Source organism: Athalia rosae, chromosome 8 (assembly GCF_917208135.1).
Source record: "Athalia rosae chromosome 8, iyAthRosa1.1, whole genome shotgun sequence".
NCBI lineage: Eukaryota > Metazoa > Arthropoda > Insecta > Hymenoptera > Athaliidae > Athalia > Athalia rosae.
This window is the reverse complement of record NC_064033.1, coordinates 6,053,054-6,073,051: the sequence shown is the minus strand read 5'-3', so window position 1 is coordinate 6,073,051 and position 19,998 is coordinate 6,053,054. Positions and strand designations below refer to the sequence as shown.

At 42.0% G+C, this 19,998-nt stretch overlaps 4 protein-coding genes and 1 long non-coding RNA gene across 8 annotated transcripts; 3 read left to right on the top strand and 2 right to left on the bottom strand.

Moving 5' to 3' along the window:
- The first annotated feature begins 39 nt into the window (after window positions 1–39).
- Window positions 40–7,659, top strand: LOC105686693 (transcription initiation factor TFIID subunit 1). The gene is made up of 12 exons (XM_012401751.3): window positions 40–1,101; window positions 1,162–2,708; window positions 2,783–3,045; window positions 3,160–3,521; window positions 3,606–4,817; window positions 4,918–5,160; window positions 5,236–5,674; window positions 5,765–5,907; window positions 5,989–6,126; window positions 6,210–6,345; window positions 6,444–6,656; window positions 6,756–7,659. Exons 1-12 carry the CDS (start codon window positions 331–333, stop codon window positions 6,962–6,964), a joined length of 5,676 nt encoding a protein of 1,891 aa, XP_012257174.2. The 5' UTR covers window positions 40–330; the 3' UTR covers window positions 6,965–7,659.
- LOC125502068 lies at window positions 7,358–9,156 on the bottom strand. Its single transcript, XR_007279879.1, has 3 exons — window positions 8,748–9,156; window positions 8,546–8,674; window positions 7,358–8,449 (listed from the first exon to the last, which is right to left on the bottom strand). It is a non-coding gene; the product is annotated as an uncharacterized LOC125502068 (long non-coding RNA).
- Window positions 8,326–9,959, top strand: LOC105686126 (chymotrypsin BI). Its single transcript, XM_048659629.1, has 6 exons — window positions 8,326–8,413; window positions 8,575–8,647; window positions 8,794–9,138; window positions 9,236–9,334; window positions 9,417–9,556; window positions 9,672–9,959. Exons 1-6 carry the CDS (start codon window positions 8,369–8,371, stop codon window positions 9,846–9,848), a joined length of 879 nt encoding a protein of 292 aa, XP_048515586.1. The 5' UTR covers window positions 8,326–8,368; the 3' UTR covers window positions 9,849–9,959.
- A 1,727-nt stretch (window positions 9,960–11,686) lies between these two features.
- LOC105686213 (ZZ-type zinc finger-containing protein 3) lies at window positions 11,687–13,325 on the top strand. The gene is made up of 5 exons (XM_012400847.3): window positions 11,687–12,177; window positions 12,242–12,398; window positions 12,488–12,729; window positions 12,809–12,934; window positions 12,996–13,325. The coding sequence occupies exons 1-5, from the start codon at window positions 11,788–11,790 to the stop codon at window positions 13,245–13,247; spliced, it is 1,167 nt and encodes a 388-aa protein (XP_012256270.2). The 5' UTR covers window positions 11,687–11,787; the 3' UTR covers window positions 13,248–13,325.
- LOC105686211 (queuine tRNA-ribosyltransferase accessory subunit 2) lies at window positions 13,317–15,733 on the bottom strand. Of its 4 annotated transcripts, none has more exons than XM_012400846.3 (6): window positions 15,582–15,733; window positions 14,596–14,742; window positions 14,047–14,511; window positions 13,756–13,955; window positions 13,570–13,695; window positions 13,317–13,495 (listed from the first exon to the last, which is right to left on the bottom strand). In XM_012400846.3, the coding sequence occupies exons 2-6, from the start codon at window positions 14,701–14,703 to the stop codon at window positions 13,381–13,383; spliced, it is 1,014 nt and encodes a 337-aa protein (XP_012256269.2). In that variant the 5' UTR covers window positions 14,704–14,742; window positions 15,582–15,733; the 3' UTR covers window positions 13,317–13,380. The 4 variants fall into 4 exon arrangements, with proteins under 4 accessions (XP_012256269.2, XP_012256268.2, XP_048515716.1 ...); XM_012400845.3 differs by lacking the exon at window positions 15,582–15,733 and adding an exon at window positions 15,342–15,568; XM_048659759.1 differs by lacking the exon at window positions 15,582–15,733 and adding an exon at window positions 14,865–15,196.
- Between the last annotated feature and the right edge of the window lie 4,265 nt (window positions 15,734–19,998).

Genomic DNA, 19,998 nt, shown 5'->3' with positions numbered 1-19,998 from the left:
TTTCTTTTTAGTGTGTAGATCTATTTGATTAACTTGTGCTTTCGTGGTGTACGGCATTTATTTATTACTGGTGGGTCAGCAGTACTTTTCGTTGAACGTCAAGGAAGTAAATTGTGATAAAGAATCTCTTCAAGAATCGTGTGACCGCTAGAAAACTATATTTAAAAACCGCGTCATGTCCGGTTTAATTGTCCATGATTATTAACCGGTGAAACGGCCGAGCAGTCACTATGTGTAAATAACAGTAAAAAGTGTAAACATAACCCTCTGTGTGCATAACAGTTTAACAATATAGCTACCGGCTTCAGATCTACGGATCTTGAAAATTGAATGAAAATGGTCGACTCCGACGAAGATAACGACAGGGACATGGACGTGGGAATGAATATGACAGGCTTTCTATTTGGAAATATAGATGAGGATGGGCAACTCGAGGATGACATACTAGACTCCGAGGCTAAACGACACTTGGCTTCCTTGGGGCGACTTGGCTTGGGCTCGTTACTTCAGGAAATGATATCCATGGATACCAAAGAGAACGCCGAAAAAGATGACGGCGAAACTACGGATGAATTTGGGAATGTCAAAGATCCCAAGCCTGAGCAGGATGACGGCAACTACTCAGAAAAGTCTCCGAGTGCCTTGGATTTCTCTGATATCAACGAATTGGCTGACGATCTCAATGAGGACAACGCCGATAATAATACCAAGAAAAATGACAAGGAAACCAGCGATTACGATGCAGATGACGAGGAGGGAGTAAATAAGTCTGATAAACAGCTGATGCCTCCTCCACCGATCCCTGAAGAAAAAGAAGCCCTGACTCCCGAGGAAGCTGAAGCTGCGCGTCAACGAAAATTAGAAACACCTCTGGCTTCTATGCTGCCTTCAAAATATGCTAACATAGATGTCACGGAATTATTTCCAGATTTTCGCCCCAACAAGGTACTCAGGTTCTCGCGACTCTTCGGTCCTGGAAAGCCCAGTAGTCTGCCGCAAATTTGGCGTGGTGTCCGGAAACGGAGAAAAAAGAAAAAGCATCACGACCCCAAAGACTCGGACTCAGGATCGGATCATGATGAGAGAAGACCCAAGTTTAAGGTATGTTGTGTATTCTAATCGCAAGTGGAGAAGTTATTAATTAACTGATACGTTGAGCAGGGATGGAAGTTGCATTACGCTCCAGATCCGTCGCCAGACCAATGCCGTTCTAACGACGAAGAGAAGCTACTACTTCCCGTAGAAGACAAAGAGCAGACGGGGAAAACAGGAGATACGGGAGACAGCAGTGATATGGGACCAAAAGTTGCTGACTGGCGTTTCGGTCCAGCTCAGATCTGGTATGACATGTTGGATGTTCCGGAAACCGGAGACGGTTTCAATTATGGTTTTAAATTATCGGAGAAAAAGGAAGATGAAATCAAGTCGCAGGACGATGAAATATTTCCCGACGACTCGTTTCTTATGGTGTCCCAGTTGCATTGGGAAGACGATGTCGTTTGGAACGGCGATGACATCAAGCATAAAGTGATGCAAAAATTGAATAGTAAAAATAACGCGGCAGGTTGGGTTCCGTCGAGTGGGAACAGGACAGCGCAGGCATTTAGCCAGCCAGGTAAGGGAGCGCCTGTGCCTGTAGCTCCCAACGTCAGACTTGCCACATCTCAAATAACGACGCCTTTGCACATGCAGTCGAAAAACAAAATTGTATCGTCGGGTAAAAGTGGACAACAGCAGCAAAGGGAAGAAAATTACGACGATACGTGGTACTCCATTTTCCCAGTAGAGAATGAGGAGCTCGTCTACGGGCTCTGGGAAGACGAAGTTATCTGGGATGCCGAACAGATGACCAAAATACCAAAGCCAAAGATCCTCACTCTTGATCCGAACGACGAAAATATTGTTCTGGGTATACCGGATGACATCGACCCCGCTTTGCTCCATAAAGACAACGGACCCCAACCGAAAGTAAAAATACCTCATCCCCACGTGAAGAAAAGCAAACTCCTTCTGGGTAAAGCAGGTGTGATCAATGTCCTCGAAGAAGACGCACCTCCTCCGCCGCCGAAGTCTCCCGACAGAGATCCGTTTAATATTTCCAACGACTCTTACTACATGCCTCGATCCTCGGAAACAACTCTGCGCCTCAAGGTCGGCGGTGGCAATTTGATTCAGCACAGCACACCGGTAGTAGAACTGAGAGCACCCTTCGTGCAGACTCATATGGGACCCATGAGACTGAGAAATTTTCATCGACCTCCGTTGAAACGCTTCAGTCATGGACCACTCTCCCATCCTGGTCCTCACAGCGTCTTGCCTCTGCTCAAACACATTAAAAAGAAAGCTAAGCAACGGGAACAGGAAAGAATCGCTTCGGGAGGTGGGGATGTCTTTTTTATGAGAACTCCGGAAGACTTGACGGGAAAGGACGGAGAGATCGTCCTCATCGAATTTTCCGAGGAACATCCACCCCTGATGAACCAAGTCGGTATGTGTTCCAAGGTCAAGAATTATTACAAACGAAGGGCAGGGAAAGACCAAGGCCCTGTGCGGTACAAGTATGGGGAAATCGCGTACGCGCACACCAGTCCTTTCTTGGGGATCCTGACGCCCGGTCAAAGTATACAGGCTATCGAGAACAACATGTACAGAGCCCCGATTTACGAACATAGCATTCAAGAGACTGACTTCCTGATAATAAGAACAAGGTTGGTACGTTACGTAGGTTGTCGTCACTTTTAACTACGATGTAACTGTGATTTGTTTTTCCTTATTTCGCCAGGCAACAATATTTTGTGAGAGAGGTGGACGCCCTATTTTGTGCAGGTCAAGAATGTCCACTGTACGAAGTCCCGGGTCCGAATTCGAAACGAGCCAACAATTTCGTCAGGGATTTTCTCCAAGTTTTTATCTACAGACTATTTTGGAAATCTCGGGATACCCCGAGGAGAATTAAAATGGACGATATCAAGAAGGCTTTCCCATCGCACAGCGAAAGCAGCATAAGAAAAAGATTGAAGCTCTGCGCAGACTTCAAACGGACAGGTGAAATTGAATAATCGTTTCTATCGTTCCCGAAATTTGCCTATGACGGGGATCGCGAAAACGGCCCATCCACCGCCCGTATAACCTGTTCATTTTTGTCACCGCTGAAATTAGGGATGGACTCAAACTGGTGGGTGATCAAGCCGGACTTTAGATTGCCAACCGAAGAGGAAATCAGAGCTATGGTTTCGCCCGAGCAGTGCTGTGCCTACTTCAGTATGATCGCTGCCGAGCAGCGATTGAAGGATGCTGGCTACGGTGAGAAATTTCTGTTCACTCCACAAGACGACGACGATGAAGAAATGCAACTGAAAATGGACGACGAGGTCAAAGTTGCACCGTGGAACACCACCCGTGCCTACATTCAAGCGATGAGAGGAAAGTGTCTCCTACAGCTCGCCGGACCTGCTGATCCCACCGGCTGTGGCGAGGGATTTTCTTACGTCAGAGTGCCCAATAAACCAACAATCAGTAAAGTAAGTTGAACACAGGTTGCGCATTAATTGTTATCGAATACCAGAGCGGTGCGAGCATCTTAATCGAAATAATTCATCTTCCAGGAAGAACAGGAAGCGCAGCCAAAGAGAACGGTGACTGGTACCGACGCAGACTTACGAAGACTCTCGCTCAACAATGCGAAGGCGTTGCTGAGGAAGTTTGGTGTCCCTGAAGAGGAGATAAAAAAACTTTCTCGATGGGAGGTTATCGATGTAGTGCGAACACTGTCGACCGAAAAAGCCAAAGCCGGAGAAGAGGGTATGACTAAGTTCTCTAGAGGCAACAGATTCTCGATAGCCGAGCATCAGGAAAGGTACAAAGAGGAATGCCAGAGAATCTTTGACCTTCAGAATCGCGTTTTGTCGTCCAACGAGGTCCTCAGTACCGACGAGGGTGAGAGCTCTGACGAAGATAGCTCCGACATAGAGGAGATGGGTAAAAACATCGAAAACATGTTATCGAACAAAAAAACGAGCACTCAGTTGTCCCTTGAAAGGGAAGAACAGGAGCGGCACGAGCTCAGAAAAATGATAATGGGTGACATGCAGGAGCAGGATAAGAAGAGCAAAGAAAAAAAGAAAGACGACGAAGACGATGGCATGGTTAATAACTATGGAACGCAGCAGGGCAGAGTCCTGAAGATATACCGAACATTCAGGAACCCTGAAGGGAAAGAATTCACCAGGGTAGAACTCGTGAGGAAACCAGCTGTCATAGATACTTACATAAAAATAAGGAATTCCAAAGACGAGACTTTCATCAAGCAATTCGCAACCTTGGACGAAGCGCAGAAGGAAGAGATGAAGCGGGAGAAGAGAAGGATCCAGGAGCAGCTGCGGAGAATCAAGCGAAATCAAGAACGGGAACGAATGCTGGGCGGCCCTGTGCCGAATCCATTCGGTTCATCTAACCTCTTCGAGCGTTCGTCCTTGAACACCCCGACTACTTCGTCCTCCAGCGTCCTTCCATTAAGTAATTTCCAGTCCTCTACTCTGTCCTCTAAACATCCGAAGCCTGAAGTATCCCCCTCTAAACGTAAGAAACCTAAACTTAAACCAGACTTGAAACTAAAATGTGGTGCTTGTGGTAATGTAGGGCATATGCGCACCAACAAGGCATGTCCCCTTTATCAGAACAGCATGCCTACCGCTCCGGTCAATGTGGCTATGACGGAGGAGCAGGAGGAAGAAATCGAGAAGCAGCTTAACACCGACGATCAGGATCTGGTGAACGTCGATGGAACTAAAGTAAAACTCTCTTCGAAGCTCATAAAGGTTTGTGATCGCCGAAGGCGATACCTCCTTGAATTTTTAAATCCCTAACTTAAGTTTCTACGAACAAATTATTTTCAAATCATGACCAACCCTACCTTAGCACGCCGAAGAGATGAAGAGGCGCACTTTGCTACTAAAAGTGCCCAAGGAGGCTGTCGGGGCGCGAAAACGTCGCCGTGCTACCGGAGACGATCATTGCGATTATCTCAAGAGACAGCAGCGACCAGCCAACAGGCGCAGAACTGACCCGGTCGTCGTCATGTCCACGATGTTAGAAAGTATTCTGAACGAGATGCGAGATCTGCCGGATGTTCAGCCGTTCCTATTTCCAGTGAACGCCAAAGTAAGAGTCAAGAATCTCCCCGTACCTCCAGGAACGAATCTTATCTTTGCTATAAAAATCAACGAATTATTACAGGCGGTTACGGATTATTACAAAATCGTTCAACGGCCTATGGATTTGCAAACCATAAGGGAGAACTTGAGGCAGAAGAAATACCAGAGCAGGGGAGAATTCTTAGCTGACGTTAACCAGATCGTTGAAAATTCAACGCTCTACAACGGTGCTAAGAGTTCGTTGACCGTAGCTGCCAAACGGATGCTGGATACCTGCGTCGACAGGTTAGGCGAGAAAGAAGATCGTCTAATGAGGCTCGAAAAAGCCATCAATCCATTGCTGGACGATAACGATCAAGTCGCACTGACATTCATCCTTGACAATGTAATAAACAATAAATTAAAGTCCATGACCGAGGCTTGGCCGTTCCTCAAGCCGGTCAACAAAAAGCTAGTGAAAGATTACTACAATGTTATCAAAAGGCCGATAGACTTGGAAGCGATTTCCAAAAAAGTTACAGGTACGTTCGCACTCCTTCGACATTGTTATTCTTCGACCATTCGTTCGTCGCCATTGATTCTCTCGACTACATGATTATCTTTGAATTTAGCTCACAAGTATCACAGTCGACACGAGTTCCTCAGAGATATCGAACAGATATTGGAAAACTGTACGGTCTACAATGGAAAAGATTCGCCATTCACGCTCAAGGCAGAAGCCCTGGTAAAAGTTTGCAAAGAAACGTTGGAAGAGGTAATTGAGACGCTACATTTTCTAACTGTTGAAGGCAGTGCGGAGACTTCCTGTTTTCTCTATTTTCCACATTGATTTCAGTACGACGACCATCTAACGCAACTCGAAGGAAATATCACGCTGGTGCAACAACGGGCTATGGAACAAGCAGATATCGATTCATCGTGGCTTGGTCCAGACGAAGAGAATTATACCATCGCTGAACCTGAGTTTAGAGGAGTACGTTAACTAAATTATCGATGCCTTTGTCCATATTTGAAGAGACGAGGGGGATTTTTTATACTTTTCCCTATTTTTTTCAGAGTCAAACTAGTTCCCCTGATAATCCATTCGGAAAGTCAATGATGGACGATTTTGATTTCGTCGACGTCGAAGGTGACATGGATGGAGAATTGGGGCGCAGTGGGCGCGCGAAGAAAAAAGACGTCCTCGAAGAAGGTAACAGACAAATTTAAAACTTATTCACAATTAGAAAACCGTGTAACGAGCCAAGCCTTCTTTTTTAACTGATATATTCATTTCCGCGCTCTTCATAGATCTCCAATTCTCAAGCGAAGACGAATTCGACGAAGTACCGTTTGGAACCGACGAACAATTGGAGCAGACTGAGATGGAGACGTTAGAAGTAAACGAAATGAGAGAGTCCAATGAAGTACCCGCCGACGACGACAGTCAACAGGCTGCGGAAGCTATGGTTCAGTTGGGCAACGTAGGATTTTACACCGGAGAACAACAGCTCCTCCAACAAGGTGATCCGTCAGATGGAAAATTTGAACTCTAACCCAAAAATTGTCAACTTATCGTGTATAATCGATGAATTGTTTCTAATTCTTGGGAATCGTTTGCAGAGGAGAGTATGGACGTCGATCCGAATTACGACCCGTCCGATTTCCTGCTCGCTGGTTTGCCGTCCCGAGAAGAGAAGGTCGTTGATAAGATTCAGGACGACTTGGCCGTCTCGGAAAGCGACGAGGACACTCAGAATAATCCGTTGGAAACAAAACCGGAAATGGACGCACAACCGGACGAAGATGAGGGAGGAGATTTGTGGTTCTGAGTCGTGACTAGTTTGGAAAGACATCTCTTGTCGCGTCGCTTGACGGGGACGGGCTACAGCAATTGGTGGCAATCGGCCATTCAAAAATTTCATTTCATTCAAAAATTGAGAACGCTGAACTGCGTATGTTGACACCGTAGATCTCCACGCACCTATCACAAGATGTGGTCGATGATATTATTACAATCAAAGTGTACATATCCCAATTATATCTGCTGATCATTGGATTCATAATATTGTGAAGATAATATCCTCGTTGGGATTGACGTGGAGATTCAAAGTGGCTCAGATGAGCCGTCGTGATATTGTTGAGATAAAGCTAGGAGATATACTAATCAAATTAACCGATCAGATATAGAGCGTAAGGTGTAAAAATATATGAACATACAGTAGCAAAAGACAAATATACAATTTTTATCGAGTAAATGAAAAAATACGAATAACTTCACAAAAAATTTTTCGTCGGTTTTAGAGTAAGTTCAATCATAACAAAAAAATCAGAAAAATCCATATTCCCCCCATACATGTAAATATATCATTCTAATAAAGAACGAAACTCTGAGGAGATAACGATTACTCTTTCGTTCTCCGGGAGTTGCATTAATATACAGATTCGTTTGTAGTTCCGATGTATTCGATTCAATTGTACAGTTATTATTTCCCCATGTAAATATATTGTGGCAATTATATTGAGACTGATGGAGAGCCTTTTTTATACAAATTCCTGTTCTTATTGAATCGCCTTTGTCCCACGGTATGCGCTTCTACTCAATAGAAAATAAAATTGATGGCGACGATGAGCAAAAATTGGATACTAAATCCTACGCAACAGATGTCGAGTCCGACTCACATATCTTAACATTCATAATGATTTGATTCTTCGATTAACGAGGCGCATCACAGTTTGCCATCAATAATTTATATAACTGATAATTATGTCGGAATCAGTGATGATATCAATGATGTACGATGTAGATCGCAGACTGCAGAGCTTGCGACACGTATACCTGTACGCCTTCTAACAATGAGAATGGATGTACGTTATGTATGTATATGATAAACAATGTATACCGTGCCATGCTTACCTGTTTTAAAGCAAAATCATTTACTCTGATATGGTTACTGTCAACGTCTTGAAAATGTCTTTGATTGAGATTATCACCTCAGTAGCTAGAGCCACTCAATCCTACCTGAATCTTGGATTATCACCCAGATAGCGACATGACAATTTCAAAATGACATTTATCTGGGTTTGATTCTCAGATATGAACGTGCTGAATTCCGTGTTTGCTAATTGGTCGATGGCCAGAGATTAAACGGATTATTTTGCCTAATTGTCTGTCTTCGGAATGGTTATATATACCCTACGCACCATTCAGACTCTCAGCAGTTACCAGTGTCAATATGAAGGTTCTCGTAGCACTTTGCTTTGTGGCCGTGGCGGCCCAGGTATGATCCTATATTCTAATCAACTCATTTTCACGACTGAAAAAGATAAAGATACATTGAATACTATGGGATGTGCTCAGCGTCGCACGACCCAAATGTTTATACCACTGTATACCCAACGGTGACAAATACCATTAATGAATTTCCTGTATGTTGTCCAGGCCGTCGACATCGATTTGGATACGATCAACACGATGCGAGTCGTACCTGAAAACGTAGCTCGCATATTGGAAGGTATGTTTCTACGTTTCACTTCGCTGGCTGGAAATGTGATATACCGATGTACAAATATATCCAACCATCCGATGGCAACAATTGCAACAATCATACTCACAGCAAACAGGGGTAACGCTTCTAAGATTTTCCTCTCAATTTTCAAGCGCACCAGTGGATTCCTACCTACGGTTTGGGACGCGTCGTTGGAGGATTCGAAGCCAAGCCTGGACAGTTCCCTTACCAAGTCGGTCTGTTCGTGAGCGTGAGCGGTGGCACTGCTTTCTGCGGAGGTTCGATCCTCAACAACCAATGGATACTCACAGCCGCTCATTGCGTCGACACTGCCAGAGCCGTCGAGGTTGTCGTCGGGGCCCACGATATGGTCCGCCGCCTGGACACGGGCTTCAGAGTCAACGGCAAGAGATGGTTCACCCACGAGAACTGGGACTCTTACAACCTCGTTAACGACATTGCGTTAATCGAACTCGAAAAACCAATCGAATTCTCCGGTAAAACTCACATATTCCATCATTGATACGTATACGGCCGAAAGCGCGTTGAAATCATCGTTTTTCCGAGCATTAACATTCGTTTTTCAAATTACAGATCGCGTCCAGCCGATCCGTCTGCCAAAAGACTCTCAGGCCAGCGAAACCTTCGTCCGTCAAACCGCGGTTGTATCTGGCTGGGGAAAAGACTCAGATTGTGAGCATATATCTTATATCACTTTTCTATAATTTTGAATTCGCTAAAAATTAACATTTCATCGTTTCTGCCGATCGTACAGCTGCCAGTGGCATCAGCCCCGTCCTTCGCTGGACCTCGAACCCCATCGTGACTAACAGCGAGTGCAACAGAAAGTACTTTGGCTCAATTGGAGCTGGCCACATCTGCCTGGATGGTTCAAACCTTCGCTCTTCTTGCAGCGTAAGTTACGATATCTAGATCGTTCCACGATCTCATCGGTCGAATTGAAAGATAACATCACAGACGTGTAAGCGTAGTTACGAAGTTCTCATGTTCGTGATCCATTGTGTTTCAGGGCGACTCTGGTGGCCCATTGGTCATCGAGGAAGCTGACGGCAAACCCACCCAGATCGGTTTGGTGTCCTTCGGTATCTCCCTAGGCTGTGCCAAGGGCTGGCCCAGCGTATACACTCGCATCACCAGCTACACGGACTGGATCGAGACCAACACCAACGTCCGAGCTGGCTATTGATTCAAAGAATTCTACAACGAATGTCATAACTATGAATGAACCCATACGATTCGAATAATCTATTTTCTGTTTTCAAAAATAAATGAAGAGTTCAGACCTCACCTGATCAAACATCTTTGATAATGTTTTCGAATAATCGATCGTGAAACGAACCTCCTCCAGAGTCATGATTCCCAAGTGAAATCCTTTCGATGGCGTTCATCCAAAAGTAATAATCTATAATAGCCAAAAATTACTTTTGTATCAGGAGAACAGGATAACCAAGGAGGTACTCTGAGACCCTATATGCCTTATCATGTGCATGCATTTAATCTTGTGCCTCTGCCGAATGATCAACACATTAACCAGTCGCTTGTACGATACCAATCTCAAATTCGATAAAGAGATGCTCTAACCAGACTTTTTCCACCAGGCATTGATGATAGTAGATAAATAGCGCACAGAAATCGGTTCATCATCCTCCATTTGGGATTTTGCGAATCAAATCTCTGGGTTGAAGGAGAGGCGGCAATTGTTCCTCCAGTACAACCTCATCGCCGCAGTCTCCTTCTCTGAGTGGCTCTACGATTGTTTGATTTCAGCATCCCTGTATACCAAATACAAAACTGAAACCACAATAGAGATCATGCTAAGCCTTAACGATTTTTGGAGGAAAACTTCTTGAACCTGCTTGCTACAAAAGATAGACGTCTCAAACAATGTGAAAGGTGGATTAAAACTAGCAGATATTGGAATAGATACTTATACAATTCCAGACGTTGCGATTGAAAGTAAGAGCCTACAGGTCTACCTCTTGTCGGGTCTTTGTGCGGGATGATTCCAGCCCTCGATAGATTCTCTTCAGTTTACCAGTAGCATTTGGTATGGGTCCTGTTTGCTCCGTGTCCTCTAAGTGTAAAAAAAAATTTCCTTGGTTTGACTGAGCGAATAGATAGTTGCACCATGTTGCACAGAGCTGTAAGGAGGCCTCCGGGATGCAGGTAACCTGAAAACGGCATCGGAGTGAAGAGAATCACATTGGTGAGAAGGAAAACCAGATCCTCATCTCTCGGCTGACAAGTGAATCTCTTCGGAGCTCACCTGTGAGGCTCCAAGCATACCAGACACGAAGTTGTTGTTTTCTGTACGATCTTTCGGAAAATGTTCCAAGATTTAAGGAGGAGAGCACAGTACACTGAACTTTGTGCATGTCCTCAAATATCACGCGTTAAAGATTATAAATTGTATAAGTTCTCTCAATTTTCCCTGATCTGGGGGTTACCTGCAAACGTCATTTGCGCGTGGAGAGACCATCAGTATGCACCCATTCCAGAATTGTTCCCTAACTTTTCCTTGTTTCTTCGTTTTTTAAATTAATTTGTCAAATGCCGCATTTTCCTCTGGTCCTGGAAGTGTTTTATGATACGCAACTGAAGTTACACCATCCCACATTCATTCCCAATTTTTTTCTAAGTTTTTCTAATTTTTTCCAATTTTTCCCGATTTTTCAATCAATCATTCAAATTTTCCGCCCTTTTTTCTGGGCGCCGCCATTTTCTTTAAGCTCCGCCCATCGGGAGTACAGCTAGCGCCATGTGGCGGATTTTTGGTGAACTAACCCCCCAGAAAACCGCGAAAGTTTTGACCCTTCTTCAAGCAAAATCGGAAAATTATTGACCATGATTTCGCGAGAGGCCAATACTTTTTCGGTTTCAATCAGAGAAGGGTCAAAACTTTTGCTTTTTCGCCCGAAAAATGGTCAATACTTTTCCGGTTTTGTTCAAAGAAGAGTCAAAACTTTTGCGTTTTTCTGGGGATTAGTTCACCAAAAATCCGCCACATGGCGCTAGCTGTATTCGAAAATTATTTTTTTCTCGGCACCACATTCGTTCACCGCAGAACATGGTTTTCGGATTGCCGAGTATTTCGTTTTCCACAATTTTCTTATTTCGTACCAAATATGAATGCTGAATGTGCTCATAATTCTGAGCCGGAAGATTCGGAGTTCTATTTTGAATCCGATCATCTAGCCTTGAAGGGTAACAAGGATTACACGGCGCTTCTGAAGACAATTATTATGCTAGAGGCCCAAAGAACCCAGGGAATTGCAGACTTGGATAAATTATTGGAAGCTCAAAAGATTGCAATGCAAGACCCCGTTTCCTTCGTTGCTAAATTACAAGATGAGGACTTTGTTGGATTCCCGGGGCCCCAGAAAATCGCTGACATCCCCTATATAGACTGGACCAAGTACAACATAGTTTTACCCGATAGCCCAATGCGCCCACAAACAAGGCACGGACCGGTTCTCCCCCAACTTCAAGTGAAGTCCGACGCTGATGAGGGAAAGGTACGCAGCTATTCTACGCTGAATGATATATCTTTTGATAAAACTCATCGCAACTTGATCGTAGATACTGGTTCGAGGACGTGCATTTGACCAAAGTAAACCGGAGACGTTCAACCAACTGTGGACAACGGAGGAGCAGAGAAGGTTGGAAGAACTTTTGATCGAGTACCCACCCGAAGAGGTAGAGATGCGTCGGTGGACGAAAATTGCCAATGCACTCGGTATGTCTGGTAGATCTTATACCCCATTTTTGCAGGATTTTTTTGAATTTTCAGTCAACAATCGTTGATCCTTGACTAAATATCCACAGGAAACCGAACGCCTAAGCAAGTATCCAGTCGTGTTCAAAAATACTTCATCAAACTCCTGAGGGCCGGACTTCCGATCCCTGGCCGCGGACCAAAAGTTAGAATGGATGTAAAGCGTGGCACGAATCACCGCCACCAGCGCAATAATTATCTGCTCTTGAAGCCCTCCACTTTTTTTCCCCATCAAGACATGCCGTTCAACTTTGGAGAGGACGCCAGACATTTATCGATCATCGAAGACTCTGTTAGTCTCTCGCCTTATCGATATTACATTTTCAATTGGTTTGATTCTGATCGATAAAGATATTGTCAACTATTGTCAGGAGGATGACTGTGGCAACGGAACCTTGGGGGATACGGCTGAGATGAGACATATTCAGTTGCTTCGACTGGTCAAAGCGGAAAAAGGAAACGAACAGCTGCGGGCATACTCCCACATCGGATACAGAGTGAGTTGCTTTGGAATGTTTGGAGCGGTAGAGTCTCGACTGACAATTTGATTATTTGCAGTGCTTGGTATGCAAGGAAGAACCGTTGAAGGGTACGCGGTGGCATTGCAAGGATTGCGAAGGAGAAATGAATTTCTGCGGGGACTGTGCAGTGGCACAATGGGAGACTGACACTCCCATACATCCTCCATCCCATAGATTGATCGCTGTTCGACCGACCCAGTCAAACAGGACTTACGATTCAGATTATTTTTCACAAAGCTTCAATAACTCTTCTTACAATTATTTGGATCCCAATTTTCTTCCCGAATAACAAACCTCCGCGGGAGGCATGGAGTGTATTTTCGATATGCTGTGGACTGATGATAAAATACAATGCCGATTCAAAATATATTTTTATTTCCTGTCATATCCATTTCCATTGCAATACGAAGATTTCGATTCTCCTAAACACTTTTGGAAAATTTCCCGTGAATCCTGTACTTTAAATCTTGGAAGGTGCCGCTTTTCAAACTCTCGCGAATTTCTTTGAAGTATTGTAGACAGTGGTGCGTATTGTGTCTGGAATTGAGAAAGCGATGTAACTGCTTTGATGAATTATCGAGGAAATCTTGAACAGCGTTCTCTTTTCTTACATCATCAGGAGAACTCGTTCCAAGAGCTCTTTAGTGTGGTGTAAATGATGCAGATACGCTCTCGTGTGATTTTTACAGGTTAGACATTCGCACACTCGGCATATGGGCGAAAAGTCATCGGCGTACCTTCGACAAACAAGAAGTAAATTAGATCAGCTTGATTTATCGTCGAACAACTTCGATTACCTAGTCTCCGCAATCGATATCATAGCTGACTCGTTGGCTTCGGAATGTTGGCACAGGAAAGTCAGAGCGCAAGAACGTTCGGTGATGAAATAAGCGTACGATGAATCAAATAGATCCACCCCCATATCGACTAGGTTTATGACTGTCTCAGGGTTCCAACTGCCCGTTGAAACTCGCATTTTGTCTTCTGGTAATAAGTTCTGTAATGAAAAACAACTTTGCATCGACGAGTCAAAAACCACCTAGATGTAAATTCGATAAACTAAAAAGATACGTGAGCAAAGTACCAACAATAGTGTGTTTGATGACATTTTCTATCGATGTGAACTTTATGTTCTCCGTCAGCGGACCGTTTTTATGAAGTCCGTCAATGACAAATCCAGCTAGATCTTCACCGGCAAAAGTTTGTACAGAAAGTGTTCTGGCTTCTATGCTATACCCTCCCTCGATAGCTCCCAGTAGGCCCTTTTTTCCAAGCACTGCGGACGAGTTATGTCTATGCAAGCATCTTTCGAACATTTTTTTACTGCGTTCGACGGACTTCCTGATTCTTTTCGAGCTGCTGTTCATATCTGTATCGCCGTCGCATAATGTCATGTAAAGATCAGGCTTGAACGCCTCCACCAAGTCCATGTATTCATCCGGAGTGATTATTTGCTTCCCATGCCTCGTCCATAATGCAACAGCGTCCTTTTCGTTGTAGCCAGAAGTAATGGCTACCGCTGGATCTTGGATTGTGAGAAATACAGGATATTCCTGTATAATAATGTAAAGTTGTTAGAATAGCTCGACAAGGTTTAAATTTCTCAAATCGAGTGGTATCTCACATTCTGTGTGTACCTTCATTCCAATGAAATCAGCAATTGATTCGGTTTTCTCAACGGGATCAACCATGGTGAACGTTGTGGGTAAAGAGAGTGTTAGTAATTGTTTTTCTGTGGTAATCATTTCCAATACATCTTTGGTCACATGTGGAATGCTGCCTCGCTAGAATTGACAAGTGAATTTCGTTCAGCGATTTCATTCGAAACTTCATTCTTGATTAAGATTCGGCTGATGTAGATTTGAGTAAGTATTGACTAATACAGGATTGTAGTTCCCTGGATAACCTTCGTGTAAAGCATTAATAACGGAGTTTCCAATACGACGTCAGGTATTCTCTCTAGATCTGACAAAAATCCGAGTCGTGCTGCACATCGAGAGAAAGTTTCTGTCGTGAACTTCATTCTGTGCAACGTCAAATTGTATAGTATTCTAAAATGAAAATTCGTTCAACTTCCGTTCCAGGTGCGGAGACTTCGAAAATTGAACCAAGCCCTAACTGAACTGTCACATGCCGTTCCACCGAAGAATAGACGGTAAGCCCTCGGTAAAAATCTATCCGTGGTAAGTGACATTTGATTGTCACTGAATTCGGTGGGTTAGGCGGCATAGAAGATTCCTAACTTACCAACAGACCAGAAGGCTACTCATGTCAGTGAAAATTTAATTATATTGGATTTGTTTTGATTTTCGTTTCTGAAAAATTGATGAACGTTTAAACAAATATCACTTTGTATTGTTTGCATTCTACCTCTAGATCATACCTTTTATATTCGGTAGCGGAATCATTCGTATATCACGTTAATATCTACAATAGCGGTCGTAATTCTCTTTCATTTATGTTCAATATTGTCCATATCTCGAAATATTATACATTTACTACAATATACAGGTATACTGGTTGTGCGTATTAGAAGTTACTGTATGTATACAGATGTATTCTTGGACACAAGGCTTAGTTTTGGCAGGATTTGTCTATAATGATTTCACTTATGGTTACTTACGTGTGAAACTATCTATTTTGGGTACTAGTTCTTGGACAGACTGCACTGCTGGCAACGTTAAACGAACGCAATGTTCTTTCTGTATCTCACATTGGGTTAAGCCATCATCTTCACGTCAGCGTTTTTCTTAGGTCCATGGTTCAGAGGATACGGTAAAGGCGAACAAGGTTATCCCCTATGGTAAGCCCTCGGTAAAAATCTCTAGGTCGCACGGTTAGCGACATTCGGTGAGTTAGACATCGTAGAAGTTTCCTAACTTACCGACAGATCACGGCAGATTTCGATCAACGGTATGTTTTCAAACGTCTACATGCTCTAACGATGAGAAACAGACATTAAAATGATGTGGTACGGTAGCTGGTAAATACTATAATTCAATAATAGAGATTTAATGATATGATTTCATGTCTGACAACGTGATGTTAATCTATAATACTATTCAAGAAGTTTTATTGTCGGCCAGCCTTCGATTTTGATTGATTTTGCCAACTTTTTCCATCATTGGGTCATCTACTCGAAAAGATCGAGTTATATGTCATCGTTTTTTATCATCACTAATTTTTGTCTCAAAAAATTTTTTCACCTCAGATTTTCAGCAAACCACATGCACTGGTCTTACAAGTCTCGCATTTCCTGCCGCTCCTAATCGGGCTAATCTTTTCGCCATTTTCTCCTTTGTCTCAACGACAAGAAGATGAGATCAGATTATCCGGGGATGATTTTCTCTCCTCGATATCTCAGGGCTGCGATGGTCTTCGAGCCAAAGACTATAATCTCTACAAACGGAACAATTCTGAAATGATTCTGAAAATAAATTCCTCTTCAATGAATTAATGAATAATCTAAACCGTTGTTCGTTAAGCTGTGAGTATAAATCAACTAATTAGGAGTGGAAAAAGAAGATGCTCGAGAAGATGTGAATAGAACATGTCGCAAGTATGCGTGTAATATATATATATATATATGTATATATATAAGTTTATAAGAAAAATACATTGATACGAAATACATCGAGTAAAAAATAAATACATCCATACTTTCATTTACAATATGTTTTTTTCATCAGGGAAATGATATTTAACGGTAAGCTATAAACTATTGATATCAATATTCTTCAATATACATATGTTTCTCAATATACGTCTATCGTCAACTATATGCTACGTTTTATTCCAGTTCTACCATATTATCTGAATACGATAATTATACCTTTACTTACAATACATCTAATTGCAATCAAATAATAAAAAAAGATTCCAATTTCTTTTGCTTTCGTTGCCTTCCATTCTCCATTTTTCCATCCCTCTATTTTGCTCTTTATTTTTCGATTCCCGGACATTGCCAATGAAAACAGGATAATGATAACACATCTGATGTACGCACACCGCGATAATTATTGTTGATCTGTTTCTATTTTCATGATAAATTTTTCATTACTTGGAATGTTGACGGTTCACTTATAATACGTAGAAACAACACGCAGGACACGATCGTATCGTCGTCGCTCTATCTACGGTTTAAATTTTACCACAAAGATACAAGTTTACCCGCACAATTATTAAATTGTCATACGACAATGTTGGTTAAAAATACAATTTACATTTGTTACGTTATACGATTATTGAAACGCTCAAAACGTTATTTTATTGTGATTCGATGGTCCACCAAGTTTCGGAAGTATAAGTCGTTACAGCTAAACGATAAACATATACTATATCAAATTTCTATCTACGGTTAGTTTCAAATGAATCGATCACCGCGAGTCAATCGATCTTTTGAAATTGATCTTTTCGTTAAATTTACGTCATTACGCGTATAATATCCAAACCGGAAATGACGTGTATACATATTACAGGTTAGGTCTCACACGTGCGTGAGCGAAAACAGCGTCTCGCCAAACGAGACGAGAAATTTTCAAATACTGGTTTTCGGAGGAACCGATCAACATCAAATTACTTATGAATTTTATCTAACACATACATAATTTCTAATTACTTCGATGTTTCTACCATAAACTATAACTATTTCATGATACACACACGATAATTATTCACGTTTTATCTATTGTTTTATCTAATATCATTTTCTATATCTAAATAATTCTAATTTTTCTAATTTTCCTAAACTCTTGACAATTATTATTTTTATATGTATAGTGCAGTTGAACATTCATCTAAAACATAATATGCTATTTCATCAACAATATTATAACGCTAACGCTCATTTTTTATGAGAAAAAAAAAAAAATAATGAAAATATTATCTAAAGTCTACCAAAATATTGACGTAAAAACGACTGTTATGTCTATAGTGCGAAAAAGGGTCGACATTTTACGATAAATAAAATGAAAAAACTTACTCGGTTTTATATTTTTTCCTCGACTGCCAGAAAATTATATTTCTTACCTCCGCTCGATCTTGCCCAAAGCGAAAACTCCGTATAAATACTATCCCTATTTGTTTACCACTGATAGGAGTGAAATTGTTCGGCTGTATATGCATTTTATTTTCAATAGCAAAAATAAGATATAGCGTTATTATAAATCGTCGCATAAAACGCGCTGTCTACAACACATTTCTACAGATATCGTATTGTTAGACTATTTTTATTTCTAATTTTTTTTTTTTCCTTTCTCTCTCTCTCTCTCTTTCTCTCTCCGACTCAGGAGTTAAATAAATGTTGTACTAAGTGTACAGTTAACTGTATCGCGCTCGTCACACACACACATATATATATATCTTTCTAAACTGTACAACGTAACGACAACAAAACGAATCGCAGATCTAAAAATGTTTTTTTCACCGCCTTATTGTTGGTTGTGAAATCTTCGAAACGTTTGAAACTGCTGAAGAAACACGCGGATTATTGAATACCTAATTCTAGTTTCATACGGACGGGATTGAGCGATAACGCGGTAGCCAACGTGAATGAAATTTCTAGATTTCAACGATTTTTTCCCCGTGTTATCGTTCGCCGAATCATCGACAACCCCGTTTGACGACGAGTAATCAAAAAAAGAATCACCGCACGCAGATCATCGCCGAAACTTTAATACTGTTTTTTTTTCCCCCCGAAATCAAATTGTACAATTCGGAATAGATACTATACATATATTATTCAATATATTCATCAATGTTTAGAAGTAGGTAGTTTTATCCTTCATTCATTTTTTGTTTAATCTAACTTTTTTTTTATCTCCATTTCTTTAGTTTTTCTCGCTTAGTACGCGTATAATAGATAAATTAGAAAAGTCATACAACAAACGTTGATTCTGGTCCCATTTCTCAATATTATCTTCATTTTGTTTTTGTTTTGTTTTTTTTTTTTTTGGTTACTGTTTTTGCTTTTTTTTTTTCTTCTTATATTCTACCAGCATTGAAGCAGAACCAGTAACGTCGGGTTCTTTGATCTTTGCGAGCCCGAGATTCGTGACCTCGGAGCGAAGCCGCCATGTTTTGGAACGGTATTTTCCCTAACCCAAGACCCTGTGTCGTTTGAGCGGCCATTTTGCAGAAATCTACCGTTCCAAAAGATGGCGACCACGGCGGCCGAGGTTTGCGGGTACCGCCATATTGGTGTACGAGCTTGAGTTTCGCGTTTTTCCCGGTCTCTCCGGTAACGGAAGGTGCCACTCGCTTCAATTTTTCCACCTTCGAGTTCCGAGCGTGCGCTGCCCGTATTATTTTGTTATTATTGTTACTATTGTTATGCTTTATTTATTCATTTTTTTCGTCCTCTTTCACGTTTTCCGTTTCTTCTTTTTAGATCTAAGCTCTTGCTCAGCTGTCTGTGGCTGTTGAGGGGCAAATATACTCTCTCTTTTCCTCTCTCTATTTCTGTCTCTATTTATCTCTCTCCAAATTTCTCTATCCAATTCGAACCAACCACCCGATCGAAGATCGTCCGGCTGTTGTGTGCAAAATTCTAACGAACCGTCCGTCCGTTCGTCCTACGTATGTTCAATAATCATGTTCGGATTGATCACAGTTCGGCAGAAGGCATGTAAAATAGATATTCGATACAATTTACCGTCCAGAGTTCACGGTGAAACCGATATTTTCTTTTTTACCGGCTCGATTTTTGCCCTCACGTTCAGTCGGTAAAGAAGGTACGATGGCAACGTGACGCGACCGTTCAGTTTCGCCGTGAACACGCGGTATCTATAATTACACGTATAATTATAACGAACATGAATTCAAGATTATTTATGTATTAGGTGTTTGTGTGTGTGTGTGTGTTGGTGTGTTTTTATGAATACTATATTATTTACAGCTGCTCGAGTATACCGTATCTATATTTACAATAAATACACCTACCTAACCTATGTATATACAGAGCGGACAACGTGAAATTGCGCACCCCATTTGCACATGCGCGATCGTCGGCATTTGTTTCGCAGAATGTCCAACAACACTCC